The sequence below is a fragment of the Amblyomma americanum genome, unplaced genomic scaffold (genome assembly GCF_052857255.1).
Source record: "Amblyomma americanum isolate KBUSLIRL-KWMA unplaced genomic scaffold, ASM5285725v1 scaffold_244, whole genome shotgun sequence".
In the NCBI taxonomy this organism is placed as follows: Eukaryota; Metazoa; Arthropoda; class Arachnida; order Ixodida; family Ixodidae; genus Amblyomma; species Amblyomma americanum.
This window is the reverse complement of record NW_027526716.1, coordinates 86,600-107,199: the sequence shown is the minus strand read 5'-3', so window position 1 is coordinate 107,199 and position 20,600 is coordinate 86,600. Positions and strand designations below refer to the sequence as shown.

Genomic DNA, 20,600 nt, shown 5'->3' with positions numbered 1-20,600 from the left:
GGGCTGCCCGTGCAGCGCCTTGAGGGAGCCACGGTGGTTTTGTGTGGGCAGAGAGATAGTATTCCCGCCTTCGCCCTACATGGGTCCTGTGTGGAAAATACAGGGGCTAAACTTTGGGCTGCACAGCGGCGAAGCGTTGTAGGCATGCAGTTTGGGCTGTCTGAGCAACGCCTACGTTGGTCCCGCATGGGCTAGGCGTGGGCACGTTTGTTATTTCCGCATCTTCCCCGCCTTTATCCTAACCAGGGTATGAAAGGGCTAAGCATGGGCTGCATGCAGTTCGTGTGCATAAAATATGGGGTTACATGATGGTGAAGTGCGGGCAAACCCAATAGAGGCGGCCCCTGCAGCACCCTCAAGGATCCAAGGAGGCTAGCTGCGTGTGGGCAAACATACAATATTCCCGCCTACAGCCTACAAAGGCAATGCGTAGAAAATACGTGCACGGCGCATGGGCCTATATCAGCCATTCCCACACATTCCCTACATATCTGGTAGAAAAGGGCTATGTGTGGACTAGGCAGTGGAAAAATGTGTGTGCGTGAACCTGGGCTATACGACGGTGAATTGCGGGCAACCGCGATGGGGGCTTGCCGTGCATCACTCTGACGATACTGTGTGTGGAAGCAGGAGTATATTTCAGCCTGTAGCCTTCGTAAGTCCAGCGTCGATTATTCTGGTGTTTGCGGTGCAGAAACATCACGCGTAAAGTTATCGATCGTTGCCCGGCGACACCTATGGACATGTAGTTCCACTTACATTAGCCTGGCTGCATATCCTACATTACATGTAAAAGGGCTGCATGGGTACCCCAGCGATGGAGCATGGGCGCATGGGTGAAGTGCAGGCATATATATATATATATATATATATATGCTCAGTATATGGGCGGCCACTCAGCACGTTGATGATGCCAGACGAATGTGGGCAAATAGCTTGCATTCCCGCGTTCAAGCTAAATATATTCTGCATAGAATATGCAATTAAGCATGTAATTTAAGTTATATGCGCTTCAAAATGGCAAAGCATATAGATAGACGAATTCCGGCTGCCAGCAATAAGATATGGCGGTGCCCTCTTCCGACCTATGCTCTGGTACAAATGGTTCTTGTCAGTTTTGTAGGAGGTCATTTGATAATTTGAACTTTTTATGGTCCCTTGGTGGTCGAGTTAATGAGATTTTGTAGTAATACACATTTTGTTGAAATCTACAATAGCACCTTTGAGATTAACCTTTTTTTTTAAGTTGAGTAAAGCAGACTTGTTCTGCAGATCATATCTTTGTAGCATAAGGCGAAATGTGGTTTACGAGAAACTTAGTGCTGCGCTAAAAAATATGCAGTGAAATCTCGTTAATCCGGTCGGCAAAAGACCAGAAAGAAAAGAGAAAAGCTTAGAAAACAATTTGTAAAGTTGTTCTGCAAGAAGCTGAAACATTGTCGCCTGCTTTTGACATGAAAACTGCACGGCAATGATGCACGGAAGCGCGGAGCGCCTTAGTCTAGCTGCAATTTTGTAACAGTTTGCAGTATATATTTACCATGACGCTAATAGCCACGCTAATAGCCGCGCGCCAGCGCCTAGCGTGCTTCCCAACGCCGTTCAAATCCAGCGCGCTGCTGCCAGGTCACGTGTCAGGACGCAGCACACCCTCCTCCCTTCCTCTCCCTCGGTGCATTCCGGAGTGATATCCGGCAAGGCCTTACGCCGCAACGTGCCGTGCTCCGTTCTGCTGCTGTTCGTGTGCTGTTCGTGTGCTGTTTGTGTCTGATTTCAAAATCGTTCCTTCAAACTTCCGTTTGGATTTTTTGCTTATAGTAGCTTGCGCCGCGTGTCAGCAATGCAGCCGTTCGCGTACTTTGTGGAAAGTGACCACGCCGAGAAGCATGGAGCCGTTTCATATTGACAACACGTTCGACTTCAACCATAGCAGCCTAAAAGAAAGAGAAGAAAGCGGTTACTGGAATGCGTAGAGTCTTCGTTTCCAGGTGAGACCCATAGTGTAGCGCAAGAGTGCGTGCAATTTTCGACCGCGAAAATAAACGAGCGAGCGCAAAGGCGAGAAGGAGCGGAAGGGACGAGGCTCTGTCAGCTCTGTCCTGTTCGTTTCCCTTCGGCATTGCGAGTGAGTCACTGGTTGTTTCCGCGGCAGCAAAGTGCATTCCACATCGAATCATCAAACTGCTGGTCCGTCAGTGTTCACAGTGTATGCGTTGCGACGCGAGCGCCGAGGTGTATGCATAGATGCGTTCGCTGAATGGCAGGCGCGCGTAGGAATCCTAAATGTAAATGTGGCAATTGTATACCGCCCAGCGAGGCGCGTGACTGTTTTGGGCTTTCGTTAAGGTGGTTTGCCGACTTCCTGTTCATTATTCGACGTGGGGCGTGATCGTGCACTGCCTGCACGCGTGTTTTTGACGCCAGTATCGGCCCGTTGCAAACTGCCGATAGCGTGCGCCGCTCGGTCTGTTTAGCGTTCTGTTATTCGCTACGCGTATGAGCGTCTTTATAGTAATCTGATGTGGCGTCTTAAGGTTAGAACACACCTCTACGAGCCGATTACACCAGCTGTCAAGCTCAGAGTGGGAGGGGTGTGACGCGTCAAGGCATGCAAGCGACTGAGTGAATTGAAGCGACGCGTCACTGCGATACCGCCTGCTCGATAACTTTTGTAACATTGGTACCGTTGCCTGCAGCTGTAAAGTTCTTTTAGCTGCTGGCGGCCGTGAATAAGAGTCATTGCTAAATGATTAAGAAGGAGTAGCCATAGAAAAAGAGCGCTTTGTAACCCTTTCAAATTAAGTTGCTTTGAAAAACCTAAGTAGTACAGAGCTGATCATAAAAACTAGTGTGAGCAAGTGGCGTTGTATTTGAAGTTTGGCTGTTTAAACATTTTCTTGTGGTTGTGTGAAATGCCAGCAATACAAATAATTATCAGGAAGTGCCAGGCATTGTGGGTGCAAAATACACAGCTGGAAATTATGTTATGCAGGTGAAGTGCCTTCTCTTCAGTAGTGAAGAGGTCTGAAAAGAGCTTCATCGGAGAAGATGTCTCCACTGTCGAGATTTGGGGCTGTTCTTGTCTGTGCCTGTTCAGCATACATTGCAGAGCACAAGTATGTGTCGAGTTTTCTCAGATCTGTTTTTTTTCACCTCTGCATTGAGATCAGTGTGTTGCAATGTCTACTTTGGACCAGAACGTTGATGGCATGTATTGGCATTCCCCCATTCAAAATAACGTGTGTGTCACTTCTCAATAGGTCATCATCAGATAGTGCCAGTTTCATTCTCAGAAAGAAGCAGTGCTTATATACAGGGGTGTCTCGGCTGGCCTCGGAACCCTTACAAAACTAGCGAGGAATCTGAGACTCCCTGTACTAGAATGTAAGGAGCGTATGAATCCGAAGCAAGCAACCAATTTTCTTTTTCTTGTTAGTGGTGATTGGAACATTTCTCCTGTCATTTCTAAAATTTCGTGGTGATTTTTAGCAAGAATCATTACCACGTTTTCTTATAGCCAAGACGCAAAAAATGCAACGTTGACAGCACAACATACAGGGTGGAAGAAAAAGGGAAACCCGCACCCTCATACCACGATTGAGTCCAGAGCTGGCCGCTCAGCTCCAAGGCTACACAGCAACAACGAGCACAATGGCATAGCCTCTGCTCAGCCGCTTTCTCTCTCTCTCTCTCTAGTTCCCTCCCCACCCGTTCTCGAGTCACTAGAGACCCCCTTCAATGCAGCCAGGCTTTAAAAAATGCCAATATGAAGTAATGGGCTACAGGGCAGCATTCTAAGGTGATATTACAGCATGAGAACAATGCTTTTATTCTTTTTTCCTCTAGTATCCATCTCCCATGGCACTCCTCATAGAAAATTATAGTAGAAGGATAACCATGTCAAGCTTCTGCAGTAATGCCGGTGTCACATGGCACTCCTCAGAGACTGGTCCAGCAAATACGTCTTATTTCACTTGATGAAAAGAATATGAATGGTGTTATATAGTGCAGCTATGAATGCACCTCAAAGATGAGAAAGATTAATTGGACTTGAAGCTTGACAGCTTCTCTTCTGTGGCCTCTCACTGTATAACGAAAGTAAAAACAGCGCTAATTTTTACACAAACAGCACAAAGAACAGACAGGACAGCGCCCGCCCTGTCTGTTCTTTCTGTGTTGTTTATGTAAAAATTAGCGCTGTTTTTACTTTTGTTACACAATGCTACACCAACTAGTCCAGCAAGAGGTACTGTTAAATGAACTTTTCACTGTAGTTGCAATATTTTTACTGCCTCTACATATGAGTGGAAAATAAGCACCGTCTACTGCAAACTACTTCAAGGTCTGTTGAATTATAGCCTGTGCACAAAAAAGCTAAAAGTGGTAAATGGAAAAAGGTGAATGTTCACCATAAATTGTTACCTCTGTGATTATCTTGGTCAGTTCTGATTTTTTTTTTGCCATTTCACTTGCTTGGTGATGACGCTGTGCAAGTTCAGTAAATATACTTGCTCTGTTACACTTACAGGAAATTAGGAGCTTGTAGTGACCTGTTTGACTCAGCCTTTCGGCATGCTACCTGATATCATAGTTCAACAAAGCTTGAAAGAAACTGCATATACTATGGACACCAGATGTTTGCTTGCGTCTTTTTTCAAATGCCTTAGACATTAATGTGCAGGCGCGGACAGAAGTAAACGAAGCGCGCCGCACAATAAAGAACTGCTTTTCACCGCCGCCTAGCAAAACCACGCGTAAGCTCAAAATCGCGACACGCATATGCAGGCCCCCTCCGCTCGACTCACATTCGGCCGTAGTCAGGGTCACGCTGATGATGGTTATGATCGGATGGTTGCGCCCTTAATAGCGAGCAGGCATTTCGGAGCGCACAGACCGCTGCCTTGATGCCAAAAATCCCGCGGGGGCGACGCTATCATTATGTCGTTTCATCTGTGACAGCTGTGGCGCGTTTCCATTGCAAATAACGCGCGTCCTTCGAACTTTAGTTGCTTCTGGGATTCATTTCCATCTCGCTATAGACCAAATAAACTCAAAAGCACTCGATCCACCGCCGCAGTTTCGGGATCATTTATACAGTTACCGTTCATTTTCGGCTTGCTCCTACGAGGAACCGACGGAGCGGCAAAGCATGTGCCCTGTGTGTCTGTACTGCACCACAGTGCTCCTGCATTGGAACCTCGCCTAGGACGTCAGCTTAAAAGGAGATGAAACCGCCGCTCTTGGCGCTTTTTGCAGCGCGATCCAGCGTCTCAAAGATAGTCACTGCTTCCAAATGTGCTGGATGCAGCTGTTGGGTTTCCACACCTATATTCTCAAACAGACCAATGTCTATATGTAACCGGTAGCTGTGAAGCAATACAGCTCGCACAGAAGAGTTTGGATCACTTGCTGGGTTCTGTCGTGGCTCATACTCTGATTAGTGGGCGATCACGGATACTTATATGCCGAATTTCGCACGCGGGGCACGCAACAGTGAAGCACTGCTGCCGCGGCATTCATGTGGGTGAGACAGCGGGTGCTTGTAGTCATCCTAAGATCCAAAGGTGCATGCAAAGTGATTAGCATGAGCTCTGCTCTGCACATGACAGCGCGATACGCAGCGCACTGTCTCAGTGGTGATAAGAGCAGGATCCAGAATAGGGGCAGTTTGTTTCGGGGGAGACAGGCAGGGTGCATGCACTAGTGCTGTGTCAGCGCCTGGTAGGAACAAGGCGAATCATCAGTGATAACTGTAGAAAATTAACACAAAACTGCGGCAGTATGCCGAGTGTTATGAGCGCGTTTGCTTGCGAGTGAGACGCAGCAGAGTCCCAGCGGCAGCAAAAGTTCGAAACATGCGGGTTGTTGGCGGCGCAAACACGCCTCCAGCTGTCTCAAACGAAGCGGCTTAATAGTAGAGCCGTCCCCGCGCAATTTGCCTTATCAAGACAGCGGTCTTTGTTTTCCGAAATGTTCGCTAGCTACACAGAGCACGACCATCCAATCATGGTCATCAACAGCACGACACAGACGCCGGACGAATGCGAGGCAAGCGGAGCATTGAGAGGGTCGCGCCGGAAGCGGGCCTGCACATGCGCGTGGCGATTTCCAGCTCTCGTCTGGTTTGGCTAGGCGGCGCTGACACGCAGTTCTTGTGCGGCACGCTCTGTTTACTACTGTCCGCACCTGTACATGGACCACCCCGTGATATTTGCTCTATGACTGGTAAATAATTTATAATTGTCTTTCTCCTTGTTGTTTCAGTATTATCAACCGAACGATGGTTGCGACGTGTAGTTGGTTTTCAGGTCACGGCAAAAGCAAAAAAACTGGTAATATAACTGCTACTATGGCATTTATTGTCGTTCCAGCTTTTGAAACAGGTTGTTTTAGGTGTTGTAGTGAATTAAAACTGCATATCAACATTTATATTGTAGCCTTTTCCATGCCTCAGCAGACCTAAAGGCCAACTAGGCATCACAGCCATCATTTGGCTGATCAAGTCTAAACAACATCAGAGAAGGAAATGGAATTATAAATTATTTAATGATAGGCAAATACCATTTGGGGATTCATGTATTCTAATGTCTAATGCAGCTTTTAATAAAATATGTGACCAAAGTTACGTTTTTATAGTCCTTGAAACTTATTTTTAGGTGTTGTCTATTTCACTCTTCTCAATTTGCAGAGGTAGCAGTGTTCAGTACTGCTTACCTTCTTTTTGTTGTTATCTTTTCATTCATTGGTTGGGCCCTGTTTTCCTGCGTTATTTTGTGTTGTGTAATCGCATAGTGCATCCCTTCTTTTTTGTTTGTGCACCACTTCTGTTCAGTGTTTTTTTTTTGTGGCAGGCCTCATGACAGCTGGCAGTTTTCCTTTCATTTTTGCCTTCTCCTCTGACGGTGCTCATGGTACTAGACAAAATATAGTTTACTGAAAGGCTGAATTCTAAATTGTACAACATCATTAAGGTGCCCTCTTCCTTGTTAGCACATGCCATTAATGGTGATGCCTACTGTTGCCAAGAATCTTATATTGACACAAATTTGTTTCACAAGTGCAGGGCATGCTTTGCTCTCATGTAGAGTTTGTGCATTTACAGTGTATAGCTTGTACATTGTCTCTTAGTTGGTGACTGACACAGTGGCCTCATTGGTTGGCTTTTATATTATTATGAAGGTTAGAATTTGTTTTTCTCACTGCTGATGAGCTTTACAGGAGCTTATGATGCCTTCAACAGTCATGTCTTTTTTATTGCTTTAGTTAGGATACTGAGGCTCAAATGAGCGAGCATCTGAGACCAAAATACCAGTATAACTTCGTGCCGTTTGTCAGCTTTCTTTATGATGTGCATAACTGTTCAAGTAGGAAATAATTTCAGGTCTTAGTGGTCCTTCATTTTCATTTGCTTTTCAGCCTTTATGCCTGATGTCAGATTTTGGAGGATAGTTTGTCACATCCTTCATCATTGAAGTAGGTAGCACAATGTACCAGCCGTGGCAATTGGTCATTATAACTAAGCACCCCACCTTCCCTTTATGAGCACACCAAAGCTGAGATCTGATGGCAACTTTGATGAGTATTGACACCTGAAGTTGTCTTGTTACAAGCATGTTACGGACCACTTTAAAATTTCCTTATGCTATTGGGTTCAAATCATGTTTTTGCTTGCTGTCTAACTCGCTCAACGGCGCTTTCATTGTGAAAATTAGTATAACACTTGGAAAAGGCACCCAGGTCCTTCATTGAATGTGAGTGGTGCACACTGGAATCCTGCTCCTGCAGCAAATCATGTGGGTCATATTAGAGGCTGTGTTAAAAAGTAATGAAGCATAGATAAGAAAATGGTGATACACAGTTATTACCATTTTGTGGCCCTTGACCAATTTCTGTCTTTTAAAGGCACTGTACTAAAAAGAAACTGAAGTGCACTGGAGCCGCTGGAAACCTTTTGTGTGAAGAAAAGGCATACTGACTGTGCTCATGACAATTTGATGATAGTGCGAAATTTCAAAATGACCATTTTACTACTTTATGAATATGTACTTTCTAGTGTCACAGAAGGTGTAATGAAAGAACTTGTCTCTAATTTTTCTTTGCACTTCAGTTTTGTTTCTATTTATATTTTTTATTTCTTAGCATGAACACCACAGGCCATGCACTCCTTTATTATTTTGTATAAGGAAACAGTGGCAAGTCAAGTGTCTGCGTGTGGGCCCCTCGTTGAACACTATTTTAAGGCACTAATTTGTTTGCCTTGGACTCAAAAGTTTATGCGCTTCTAGCTGAAAAAATAAGTAATGTTTCGTTCAATTTTGACTACAAGAACTTTGCTAACTAGGCAGCATGTTGAGGATACATTAGATTTACTGCAGGTCAACCGGCATTAGTGCCTTGCTTGACAAGGGCATGGGCAAGAACTGCAATTAGAAAATTGCTCTTAGCAGTCACTGCGAAGCCGCCGCGGTGGCTGAGTGGTTATGGCACTCGTCTGCTGGCCCGAAAGGCGCGAATTCAATCCCGGCCGCGGCGGTCAAATTTCGATGAAGGCGAAATTCTTGAGGCCCGTGTACTGTGCGGTGTCAGAGCACTCTAAAGAACCCCAGCTGATCGATACTTCTGGAGCCCTTCATTACGGTGTCTCTCATAGCCTGAGTCGCTTTGGGACGTTAAACCCATATAAACCAAACCAGTCACTGCGTGTTGATTTAAACACTGGCAGTGCTCCTACTATATCTATTTTCAGTATTTGCTACCACACATACTAATCTGCGATTTTCAAGGATGAAGGGACGTTAAACCCATATAAACCAAACCAGTCACTGCGTGTTGATTTAAACACTGGCAGTGCTCCTACTATATCTATTTTCAGTATTTGCTACCACACATACTAATCTGCGATTTTCAAGGATGAAGTCAATTTCTTTTCAATAATTGTGCAGTTAAAGTTGCATGTTCTAAAATTCGAAGCAAGCAGTTGCCTTTTGTACTTCACACTCCTATCAGAACTCACCACTATTGCATGACACCATCATCATCAAGGTGCAAGTCTTGTGTTGGTAATAAACGAAATGGTTTCTACTTTCTTGTTTCAACAGGCGTTAAAGCATACTGCTGTTGTTGCTGTGAAGCGTACAAATACAATTATTATCATATTCCTGGCTTCAAATATGGCTAAGAATTTTTATATGCGTGTTCTTTTTCCTTTAGGTGTATCTGAATTCAAGGTAGAGAAGGCAATGTATGACTCCGTGAAGGGAATCCCAATGGATGCAGTATTTCACAAGAGAACTGCCATTCCCATCTGGTCAAGAGAAGCAGTTGTACTATGCAGTTCCAGTGGCAAGTGCTCAGGAGGTGACAGCGGAAGGCAAGGAAAAGGTTCTCCACAAGGCTAAGCATAGAGGGCTGGGATAGTCGGTTCTGGGAAGAATTATGAGACATTCCAGCACACAAAAAATATGTCCGGTGTCCGTGGTGTCTATCCTCTTCGTTCGTGTATTTTTGTGCGCTGGAGTGTGAAAAATGGATCCACTGAGAGGTAATTGCTAGCTGTAGCTGGATTTATATCAGGGGCATATACTCACTCCATCAGTGTATGTGAGAATTACGACTCAGGTTTGTTAGTGGTTTATAATATGAAAGCGCCAAACAAAGGATAATGCCAGACATACAAGACGTGATCAAATAATTGTAGATGTCTTCATGTGAAAGTTTATTTACAAGAGGTTAATTGATGGGTTCAGTTAGCTAGTGTGAGGATAAAGCCTAGGCTCTATGTTCAGTGCGGCAGTGCATAACCAGTGAAATTACTCATAATGAACAACTTTTAGTGAATATGTACTTCTCATGCCATGGAAACAGAAGATGGACGGTACTTAGCAGTCATTTGCCCTGATGATTTTAGCTACTGAGGCCTAAGTGATGCTGATTCAGTATAGGCATTCGAGGGTGCCGCCACATTTGCCATCGTCCATGAATCCTCTGGTTGCCTCTACTTAACGAAAATTTGTATGTTATAACTTGTAGCCATCACTGAAAGCATTTTGCATGAAAATAAGCTTGAATTGAATGCTAGCTGGCCTATTGTTTATCTGTCAGATGCATGATGGAAGTGACTGTTAGAGTCCATCATGTAGCCCATAATGAACCCCTGTTTGCCCTTACCTTCTCTGCTCTCTTGTCTAGCTGTTATGAATACAGTTTTACAAGTCACGTTCTAACTTCAGCTACTTCAGCTTACATGTAAAAAGATTTTGGCTACTTTTTACTGAAGCATAGGTGTGCTTGAGCACTCTTTCGCTAGCTTTGTTGCATGCTTTGTAAAAATAGTTTGTAGCATTGAATATGACAAAGCATATCTTAGCCACTTTTTTTCACACTTAGCAGGGACGGCCCTGCGGGATCTGTAGAGATGGCTCGAAGCGGTTGCAATATTTTGTTGCATACATGTTGGGAGGAATCATGCGACTAGTTAGTTACGTATATGTGTGGCAGTAAACATTGCTACTTTGGAAAAGGCGCCGGTCTGCCAAACAATGTCAGCGAAGCTTAACGAACCCTACTTGGTCTAAACTAATTTTGAGCCCTGCACTACAGTGTCCTGTAGCCATTATTGTTTTCTGCCTTGCTGTGAGAAGTGGAGCTTGCAAGTGATCTGCCTGCTTAGAACCAGTCAACTTGTTAAGCTTATTCACTTAACTCATAATAACCTTGGACATTTTTTATAACTGGAACCCTAACGCTTGGATGCACCAAAAGAATTGCATCTCACTGGAAGACGTGCTAGGCACTATAGTGGGCAATGTACAGTACGCAGAATCTAGTGTGGGTTTTGTATGTGTGCAAGTGTCTGCAGGTACTCTGCAGTCAACTGCACCAGAGGCTCAGGATGTATATAGCAAGCTATACCTAAACAAAACTCATGTGCGCTCAGGCAGCTTTGGTTTTAATACATTCAGCAGGAAAAATAATCTGGCAGCTTTTTTTGCACTTCTGTTGGGGTTTTACCAGTGCCAGAGTTCATCTCATCTTGTTTAGGATTTCCTTTCGAATCATTAACATTCCACCCTGGTCATTTTGTATGCGGCATTCAGCTGAAAATAAATTTCAGCAGTCGGCTTTTTATGATTTGCTGCCACTTTTTTGGAAGAAATAAAGAGGAATGGTCTTCTAAATAGATGCAGCCAGCCATGCAGTGCTTTACAGTTCTGCACCCTGTGCGCATAAAGTCTAAATACATGGATTTCGTCACCCTGAAATATACTCGCATCAGATATTTTTTTAGTCGAACTACACATCTTGTCTCCTTTTTGTGCCCATCTTTATGGGCATCTTGTAATCATTGCTGTAATTCCTTAATTTCTCTTTTTATTTTCTGCAGCAGTAGAATTTCCATATCAATTTATTTCTCTAGGCTACCAAGTATTAGTATCTCTGAGCTTGGTAATGAATCAAATTACCGGAGATGCTAGAGTGCTGTTGATTGTCTCAGAAAGCCTGACTGTGTTGGAAGGACTGTCATGCTCAATATCAGCTGCAATGCCAAAATATGACAGGTATTCAGATTATGATGCAGGCGTACCCAACTGTATTGTAAATATATGCAGTTAGCTATGAATACAAAAGAAAAACACAATGCAATAATTCGCATTTTCATTCACACAGCATGATGATGAACAGGGGCAAGGGAGGAGGGACCTCAAAGTGTTTTTCGGTGTCTTCCCCCTTGTCCATGTTCATCGTTGAAGTGTGAATGAAAGTGTGAAATACTTGCTCATGCAGATACTGATTTCAAGCAAATTAATGCAAGTGGGCTGCTTTATGTGAGTAGCATTGATTTACTATAAAGCAGAAGTCAGTTGATTTACTGTAGAGGCATTTCGAGTCGTATTGAATGAGTACTGTATGTTTGCATTACTGAGCTAAATTTAATAGCAGCATTTGCTGGTTGCCTTTGCACCGTGATTATTGTAGTGTATTTCACACAAATTCGTGATTTTGTTCTGTTGTTCTTCAGGCATTGTGGCTACACAGCTGGAGTCAAGCTGCTATCAGGGAAATTCAACCTATTCGACTTTGCCAGAAAAGATGCACGCTATGATGCTAGGGGCCTCCATCTTGACTATACTGCCAATTTTGTCTACCAATGAAGCTAAGGACGCTTTTGTGCAAATGTGAGCATTTTTTCTTTCTTTACGATACGTGCTTTCTCTTCGGCAAGAACAGAAATGATGTGGTTAAGTGCATGCTCCACTGTACAATCATGTGGAAAATTATGACGCTGCGAGTGTGTGCCATACTATGCCTAACTGTGTGCAGGTGCCATCTGATGAAATGCTCGTGCCATCAAGGCCGGCGCAGCGAGATTGATGGATCTTAGTGCACCTGACTCGGCATCAGGAGTGCTTGCTGTTTTACACCATTTGGCATGCATTCGCTGGGATCTCTTAATTTTTCTCACGATAGTATGTCCAAACTCACAGCATCTCAATCAAGACATTCTACAGTATACCAACCACACCAAATCGAATGGTACATCGACCACACCAGGAAAGACCAAACGAAACCACACCAGAGCCTGTATTAGACAACCGGGTCACAGCAGAGAAAACCAGACCAGAACGCACTAAAGCACACCACACTACGCCACATCATGACCCGTGTCTGAAAATCCTGGTCTGGTCGGAACACCAGACACGGTCACACCAGAACCCATGTCTAAAATAGCCAGTTTGGTGTAAACACCAGAAACGGGCTGGTGTTTTTTTTTTCGACTAGGTATATGGCATTTTTTTCAATTGTGCCTATGAACTACTGGCAACGTATTGATACCTTTCAATATAATTTTGATGTATAGTGTTTTGTTCAGCTGTAGGTTAATTTGAGCCCTCTACACATGGTGAGTCCACTTCAGATTAAGTTGGGACTTCAAAATTGGCTTATGTTGCATTTGGATTTGTAGACCTGAAAGCTTCATTTTGTACAAGTGTATTTGAAAGAGGATTTTCTGTATATAATATCTAGCCTACTAAAGAAATTAGCACAAGCATTAGCCTTGCTGTTCATAGTGGCAGCTGACGGTTATGTTCTTACATCACTCATTTAGCTCCAGACTACAATTTTGCCATGATTCAAGGTGGCCTTAAAGTAATGGATTCACTTTTTCCCTCTTATCTTATTGTTTGGGAAGTGTATGCCATTGAGTCGTGCATAAAAGGAAGTTAATATGATGATGCAAAGATGAGCATTTAGAAGACAACAGAGAATTCTGTTATCTTTAAGCTGAGTCACACCACTGTGATCATAGGTCTCTGAGTCCTCTGTATTATCCTGTTCTACATCCTTCTGATTTTTTGTTGACTTGCACATGGTTCCTCAAAGAGGGAGTTTTATGAATGGTTCAGTGTATGGTTTTCATGGCATAGTTCACTTTGTATAATCTGTGTAATCTATTTCAGATCAAAAAGCTAGCACTCATTGGGAGTGAGCCAGCTGATGAGGCTACAAAACTTATTATGAAGACTAGCGAAGACTCCTGTGGCCCTTATGTACACAATGAAGGGGCGGGGCAAAAAAGAAGCATTTAAGAACCTACGGGTATACAGCGCAATTTTTGGTGAGTACATGTGAATCTTCTGAAGGTTATAGACACTTTGTGAACACACCATCTAATTGCAGGAAAAGCTACTTTCAATCTGCCTGGTGTGGTTTTCAGCACTTCCGTTATCAATTACTGAGTAGCCATCCAAATATAAAGGACTATAGGTACCAAATCTTTGCTTGTGCGTTTTTTTCTTTCAAACCATGCGTTAGACATTCTATACATGTACGACCACTAAATAATTTATATTTAATTGCATAGTGGTGGTTCAAAAGTGCCAACACACACGGACCAAGAGACGAGACACACAAATCAGCACTGATCTTACAACTGATTTTTTTATTAGGAAGAAGCACGTCATATATATACACACGGAAAAACAGCGCACATGTGCGATGTCAACAAGACTCCTAGTGCTAGTAAAAGGTAAAAACCGCTTTAAAAGCATGTGTGTATCTGCAGAACCGCTACCCACTATGTAGCATATCGACTTCTCGAAGCGATAATGTAACAGATGGCGTACTCACGCACCCATTACTTTTTCTGATAATACGAAACGCCTCAGCTACTTCTCTAGTACGCTGGTCAGAATGAGCGAACAAGACATCAGTATCGTCAAAAAATTGGCGTACATTTGCACGTGAAACAATGCTTAGCTAGGTTAGTTTCTTTCTTAAAAAATTAGCGTGCTCCATGAGCCGCACGTTAAAGCAGTGGCCAATCTGGACTATGTAGGTAAGGACACAGAACAGGGATTTGAAACACTACGCCAGTCTTACAGGGAACATATCTATTTTCATAATTTATATTGCAAGCATTTGTTCTGCGCCCTTCATGCTTTCTTTTAACTGCCGCCCCCACTCTTTCTAGCTTGTTAGGTGCAGGGTACAGAACCTTTACCCTATGCTTGCTCCCCACTCTTTTTAATCCCTGGCTCGTAAACCTTGCGTCCTCCTCCCGCAGCCCATTTTTGAAAATTGCTGTTGTGATCCACGCTCTCCCATTTGCAGTGTAGGCCACAGGTAGATTTCAAATGCCCTTGAAGCAACGTGGGTGTCTCGATTTTCCTACCACCAGCAGCTTTAACTTTTCATTGCCTGCCTTATTAGCACCCACCAGCACGGTAATGCGCTCTTTGCTGCGCTTCCCACCTGTACAGGCTTCGCCTCTGTAGGCGAGAGTCTTCGATGGAAGCTCCTTGTAGAAGAGGCCCATCTCGTCGACGTTGAATACGTCTCGTGGCTCATAGCTGTTTAAAATCTCCTGCAGCCGTCCGCGTTGCCAGTCAGCGCAGACTTCTCTATTCACTGCATTACTGTCTCCTGAGATGGTTTTGAAGACTAGACCATGGCGCTTTTTAAATCTGCTAAGCCATCCGTCGCTGACGCAGGAATTCTCAACCCCCATTTGCAGGGCTATCTCCCGCGCCTTTTGCTCCAAAATTGGTCCACTTATGGGAAAACTGGCACTCCGCGCACGCTTAAACCACAGAAAAAGAACCTTTTCAAGTTCTTCATACGGTGTCGTCCTCATACGCATCCGGTTGGAAGCGAAGGTCACAGACTTGACAGCTCCTTGAATGACGTCTTTGTTTTTCATGATCCGCGAAAGCGTCGACTTCGGGATGTCGAACTTCTTCGCGACTTCTGTTTTTGAAAGGGAACTTCGCTCAAGCTCCTGCAGAATTTGTAACTTCTTTTCAAGCGAGAGCACTTTCTGCGGCCGCTTCTTAACGCTTTCCATTACGTCGACGCACCGACACCTATCGCACGTAGGCCTAACGCAGAACGACAACAAAAACAAAATTATCAAGCGACTTACTGGATTGGCTTGTCCCGTCTATAGCGTTGGCTGCGAAGAATTTGTTCATGGTTGCGAGACTGCCGCTGACATATGCGAGCACAAATACGCTCGGGAGGATTCCAAATTTTTAACTTTTGTGCCGTTTAGCCGAGGGTAACACGTTAGTGGTGTTCCAATTATCCGAAGAATTTTACTGCGGCAGATATACGAAACCAACCAAGTAACCCTGCTTAATTTTGTTTATCCGTAAGTTTCATTTAACCGAGTTTCGTTTATTGGGCGTCCACTGTAATTCTGAGGCAGTAGCGGATTTCCTCCGAAATGAGAGGCGGGCACTATGTGATGTTTTTAGCGTAGATGTGGTTGATTTGTTTTATTCTCTTCCACACTTTGAACTAATCCAGTATGTTCAGCATTGTATTACGGATGAGAGCGATGAATGCGTGTTCCAAAATGTGTGTGGAATCACAACAGGATTCTTTCTTTAACTGTTATCTTACTACCTGAGTAACACGTTTGTTGAGTGGTATGGTCTTCTTTATATGCAAAAATCGGGTGTGTGCTTAGGTGCCAAGGTAGCTCCCATTCTCAGTAAAATTTATCTAAGCAGGGTTGATATGAAAGTTGAGACTGGTCTAGCCGGTTATTGCATATGCATTTTCTGTTATGTGGATGATTACCTGGTGCTGGCTAGGTCCGTGAATCCCGAATTTGTGTCAAATGTTCATAGTTTTGCACGTAATTGGTCGGAGCTGAGGTTCACACATGAAGTCCCTCAAGAAAGAGTCTTGCAGTTCCTTAATTAAAATTCTCTTTCGAACCCAACCATGTCTGTTGGCAGTATTCCCCTAGAAGTGAAAAGTCCCTTTTGAATTACAGGTCCTTTCATTCAAAGCTTGCAAAAAGTGGCATCGTTACGGGATACTTAGGCATGGCAGTAAAGAAATCTTATCACAAAATGATGCTCAGTCTCTTAGCCCAAATAGACAGATGTAGGTAAGCTGGTTTCTGGGACTCAGTTCTCGTTTCAAGTGCAGACAGTCCTCCATGAGCTGAAATCGTCTGCAAGTACCTCGGGGCTGGAAAAGGGTTCGGAAGAAGGGAGAAGAAACGTAGTGGGTTATGCCATATGTCCACACGCTATCGCACCGGATTAAAAAGAGTGGGAAGCAAACATGGGGCAAAGGTTCTGTTCCCTGCACCTAACAAGCTAGAGAGTGGGGGCGGCAGTTCAAAGAAAGCATGAAGGGCGCAGAAGAAATGCTTGCAACATAAATCATGAAAATAGATGGCGTAGAAGAGAAGACTGGCGTAGCGTATCAAATCCCTCAGTCCTGTGGCCTTACCTACATAGGTCAAATTGGCCGCTGCGTTAACGTGCGGCTCATGGAGCACGCTAATTCTTTAGGAAAAAAACTAACCTAGCTAAGCATTGTTTCACGTGGAAATGTACGCCATTTTTTGACGATACTGATGTCTTGTTCGCTCATTCTGACCAGCGCACTAGAGAAGTAGCTGAGGCGTTTCATATTATCAGAAAAAGTAATGGGTGCGTAAGTATGTCATCTGTTACATTATCGCTTCGAGAAATCAATATGCTACTTAGTGGGTAGTGGTTCTACAGATATTCACGTGCTTTTAAAGCAGTTTTTTCCTTGTACTAGCACTAGGAGCCTTGCTGACACAGCGCATGTGCGCTGTTTTTTCGTGTGTGTATATATGACGTGCTTCTTCCTAATAAAAAATCTGTTGTAAGTTCAGCGCTGGTTTGTGTGTCTCGTCTCTTACATGGTCCGTGTGGGCTTGCGCTTTTGAACCACCAGTATGGATCAACACAAACTAGCGCAGTGTGCAGTTTTTCTGCAATTTAAATTCTTCTTGACGCTGTTTCGGTTTCATCAGTCAAACGATGACTGTGGCATGTAGTTGGTGTTTAATTCACATGAGGCATAAAAAATCGGTTCTATTATTGCCGACAGGTCATTGTTTGTCACTCCAGGTCTTGGAAGAGGCTGGATTAAATGTCGTAGTCAATTAAAGCTACATATCAGAGATTGTATTAGTTTTTCTAGTTGCATCATGTGACCAAAACATCAACTTGACGACAGTCGGCGTTCGGTCGATGAAACCAAAACAGCATGAGAGAAGAAATTCGATTATAAATTATTTAGCGGGGTTGTGGGCAAGTACTACCTGGTAATCCATGTATTTTATTATCTAACGCATCATTTGACAGAAGAAAGCACGCAATAAATTTAGGTGTCTATATTCCTTTAATGGCTCATGCACCTTTCGGTTATTCTTATTATGGATATTTATGTTTAATATGGTTACGGATATTAACAGCAAACGAAATTTGCTGATATTTCAAGCATTGCACATTGTAGCATTGCATACGGCTGTGAAGCATTTCCTGAAAGATGTGACTATAATACTTTGGAAAGTGATTTTTATCCACCATACTGAATATCAGTTTGATGTGTGTGTTTATTTGTTCACTTTTACATCTGCTATGCAGCGCAGAATCCCAACAGCCACCATGGAAGGCAACAACAGAGTGGCTGCGTTCGTGCTGGGGGCGAGAGACTGGGATGGTGGTCGGAAAGTTCGGATGAAGGGGCGGACCCTTCACCCCAGTAATTGGGGCTTTGTATGCTAGAATGCCCAAAATGTCTTGCAAAAACAAACAAATAAATAAGCATTCTTACTTTCATTGTAATTTCAGTAGTAACATGTACACAAAAAATACTGATGAAGTGAAGAAAGCCTCTCTGGGTTGGCAAGGTGGGCCTTAAGTCTAATTGGGTCGGTGGGCCCAAAGGCATACAGCTATTGGTTTTATATGGGTTACCGTTGTTGACTTCCCGCAAGTTATCACCTAAGAAGCCCACTGGGATCAGAACGGCTAAACCACAGGGGCCCAGTACGGGCTTGCCCACGGGTGCCCAGTACGGGCTAGCCCACGGAGGCCCGACACGGGCCAGCCCACAAAGTCCCGACACGGGCCAGCCCACAAAGGCCCGGCGCGGGCCAGCCCACAAAGGCCCGGCACGGGCCAGCCCACGGTGGCCCGGCACGGGCTAGCCCACAGAGGCCCGGCACGGGCTAGCCCATGGAGGCCCGGCACGGGCCTGCCCAAGGGGATCCAGCGCGGAGCCTTGTGGGGCTATGCAGTAAGCCAACTGGGCAACCCTTGAGGGTCCCCCCTGATGCCGAGTTGCAAATCCCGCACATATCCCACGTCGGGCCCCTATGGGCAGCCCGTGCCGGGCCCACAAGGGCCCGCAGTTCAGAGCCCCATTTGTGCTACTGGGGGCCTGTTATATGTCGTTCTCTTCCTCACCGAAAAAACTCTTTAGACAAAACTTTTTAGTTTAAGAACTTTCAGCCACAATCATGGATTTCGCCGATGGCAGTGCGAAGCCTGGGCAGGGCGGTATAAATGAAAATTCAAAAATTTGTTTCTGAGGAAATGACGCACGCTAAGGAGCCCGTGTGCTGTGCGATGTCAGTGCACGTTAAAGATCGCCAGGTGGTCGAAATTATTCCGGAGCCCTCCACTACCGCGCCTCTTTCTTCCTTTTTCTTTCGCTCCCTGCTTTATTCCTTCCCTCACGGTGCGGTTCAGGTGTCCAACGATATATGAGACAGATACTGCGCCATTTCCTTTCCCCGAAAAGCAATTATTATTATTATTAAGGACGCAGTAACTCTCCCACTTATCTCAGTGGGCCCCAAACCACGCCTTAAGAGAAGGGATAAAGGACAGAGTGAAAGAACAAAGGAAGAAAGAGGTGCCGTATTGAAGGTCGCCTTGATAATTTCAACCACGTGGGGATCTTTACCGTGTACTGACAACACACAGCACACGGCCGCCTTTGCGTTTCGCCTCCATTGTAAAAAAAAATTGTACCATGGCAATTTGTAGCCTGAGGAAGAGAAATGCGCATATCTGGCTCCCTGGGTCAGTGGACAACTCAATCGCGCTTTGAGGTATGTGGAGCGGTGAGAGATCTCCGCTGCATGTGTTGGCGTTGACTGTGTTGCTGCAGAAACGCCGCACTGGAGCGATATGCCGCCGGCGTTTGCTGTTCCCATTGACAATGGCGTTGACAACGTTGTATGCTCAGAATGGAAAGCATAACCTACTACCTATTGCGTCATACCTCTAAGCTGAAGCTTAAGTGCCCTCAGTATTTTTATTTCATTTTTCTGAAAGGCGCGAGGTATCAATACAGAAACGTGACAGTTATTGGGCTTTTTTTCTTGGCCAGTCCTGGAGGTAGTTCAGTACCGCTTTGATCGTCGAGGGGGAGGGGAAAGCCCCGAACGTAAGCAAGTGTCCCTGCTGGCACCCGCTGCGGTGGCTCAGTGGTAAGGGCGCTTGGCTACTGAGCCGGAATTTCCTTGTTCGAACTTCTGCCGTGGCGGCCGCGTTTCGAAGGAGACGAAATGCAATAGCGGCCGTGTTCTGTGCGATATCTGTCCACGTTAGAGATCCCAGGTGCTCTAAATTATTCCGGAGCCCTCCACTACGGCACCTATATCTTCCTTTTTTCTTTCACTCCCCCCTTTATCCGCTCCCTTATGGTGCGGTTCAGATGCCCGCCGAGATGTGAGACACATAATGCGCCATTTGCTTTCCCCAAAAACCAACTTTTTGCGTGTTGTGTGCGGTGTCAGTGCACGTTAAAGATCCCCTGGTTGTCGAAATTATTCCGGACCCCCTCCTCCACTACTGCACTTTTTAAAGCAAAATCTTTACTACGCCAGCCAGCGAGCCATTTCGGCTCGTGCAGCCGTATGCCATATGCCGTACGTAGGGAGCCGTATGTCGTATGCTTTATGTAGGGGCCGACGAATGACCTTGAGCTGCAGTTGCCTAGCAACGTCGCAGCTCCGCTCCAACAGATGGCGCCGCAGTCGACGCCCCTGCCGTCGCCGCTCGCTCCACCAGATATGCTGTGCTGGGGTAGATGGAAAGTAGGTGTCGCCTCGCGGGATATATATATATATATATATATATATATATATATATATATATATATATATATATATATATATATATATATAAATTGCCGCGAATATTTGCAATGTTTGTTCGTTTTTCAAATGCGCCGCTACGCCACCTTATCGCTTTCTTTGCGACGCAAGACGCGAATAAATTTATCTCGATTGATCGCAGCCAGGCAGA

The 20,600-nt window shown here is 44.7% G+C and overlaps 1 protein-coding gene across 5 annotated transcripts; it reads left to right on the top strand.

The window, feature by feature from the left end:
• The first annotated feature begins 1,728 nt into the window (after positions 1–1,728).
• On the top strand, positions 1,729–18,074 carry LOC144112493 (uncharacterized). 5 transcript variants are annotated; one of them, XR_013310278.1, is made up of 6 exons: positions 1,729–1,988; positions 2,993–3,116; positions 9,211–9,370; positions 12,020–12,176; positions 13,461–13,618; positions 17,925–18,074. XR_013310278.1 is itself a non-coding variant. In XM_077645319.1 (5 exons), exons 3-5 carry the CDS (start codon positions 9,271–9,273, stop codon positions 18,019–18,021), a joined length of 354 nt encoding a protein of 117 aa, XP_077501445.1. In that variant the 5' UTR covers positions 1,729–1,988; positions 2,993–3,116; positions 9,211–9,270; the 3' UTR covers positions 18,022–18,074. The 5 variants fall into 5 exon arrangements, 1 of the variants encoding a protein (XP_077501445.1); XR_013310279.1 differs by having other exon boundaries at positions 9,211–9,381; XR_013310280.1 differs by lacking the exon at positions 9,211–9,370.
• The last annotated feature ends 2,526 nt before the right edge of the window (positions 18,075–20,600 follow it).

Excerpts from the sequence above, each read along its gene's own strand:
- LOC144112493 (XM_077645319.1), top strand. The coding sequence starts at position 9,271 with ATGCAGTATTTCACAAGAGAACTGCCATTCCCATCTGGTCAAGAGAAG. Across the intron at positions 9,371-12,019 it reads TCAGGAGGTGACAGCGGAAG|GCATTGTGGCTACACAGCTG; the intron begins GCAAGGAAAAGG and ends GTTGTTCTTCAG. Across the intron at positions 12,177-17,924 it reads AAGGACGCTTTTGTGCAAAT|CGCAGAATCCCAACAGCCAC; the intron begins GTGAGCATTTTT and ends TCTGCTATGCAG.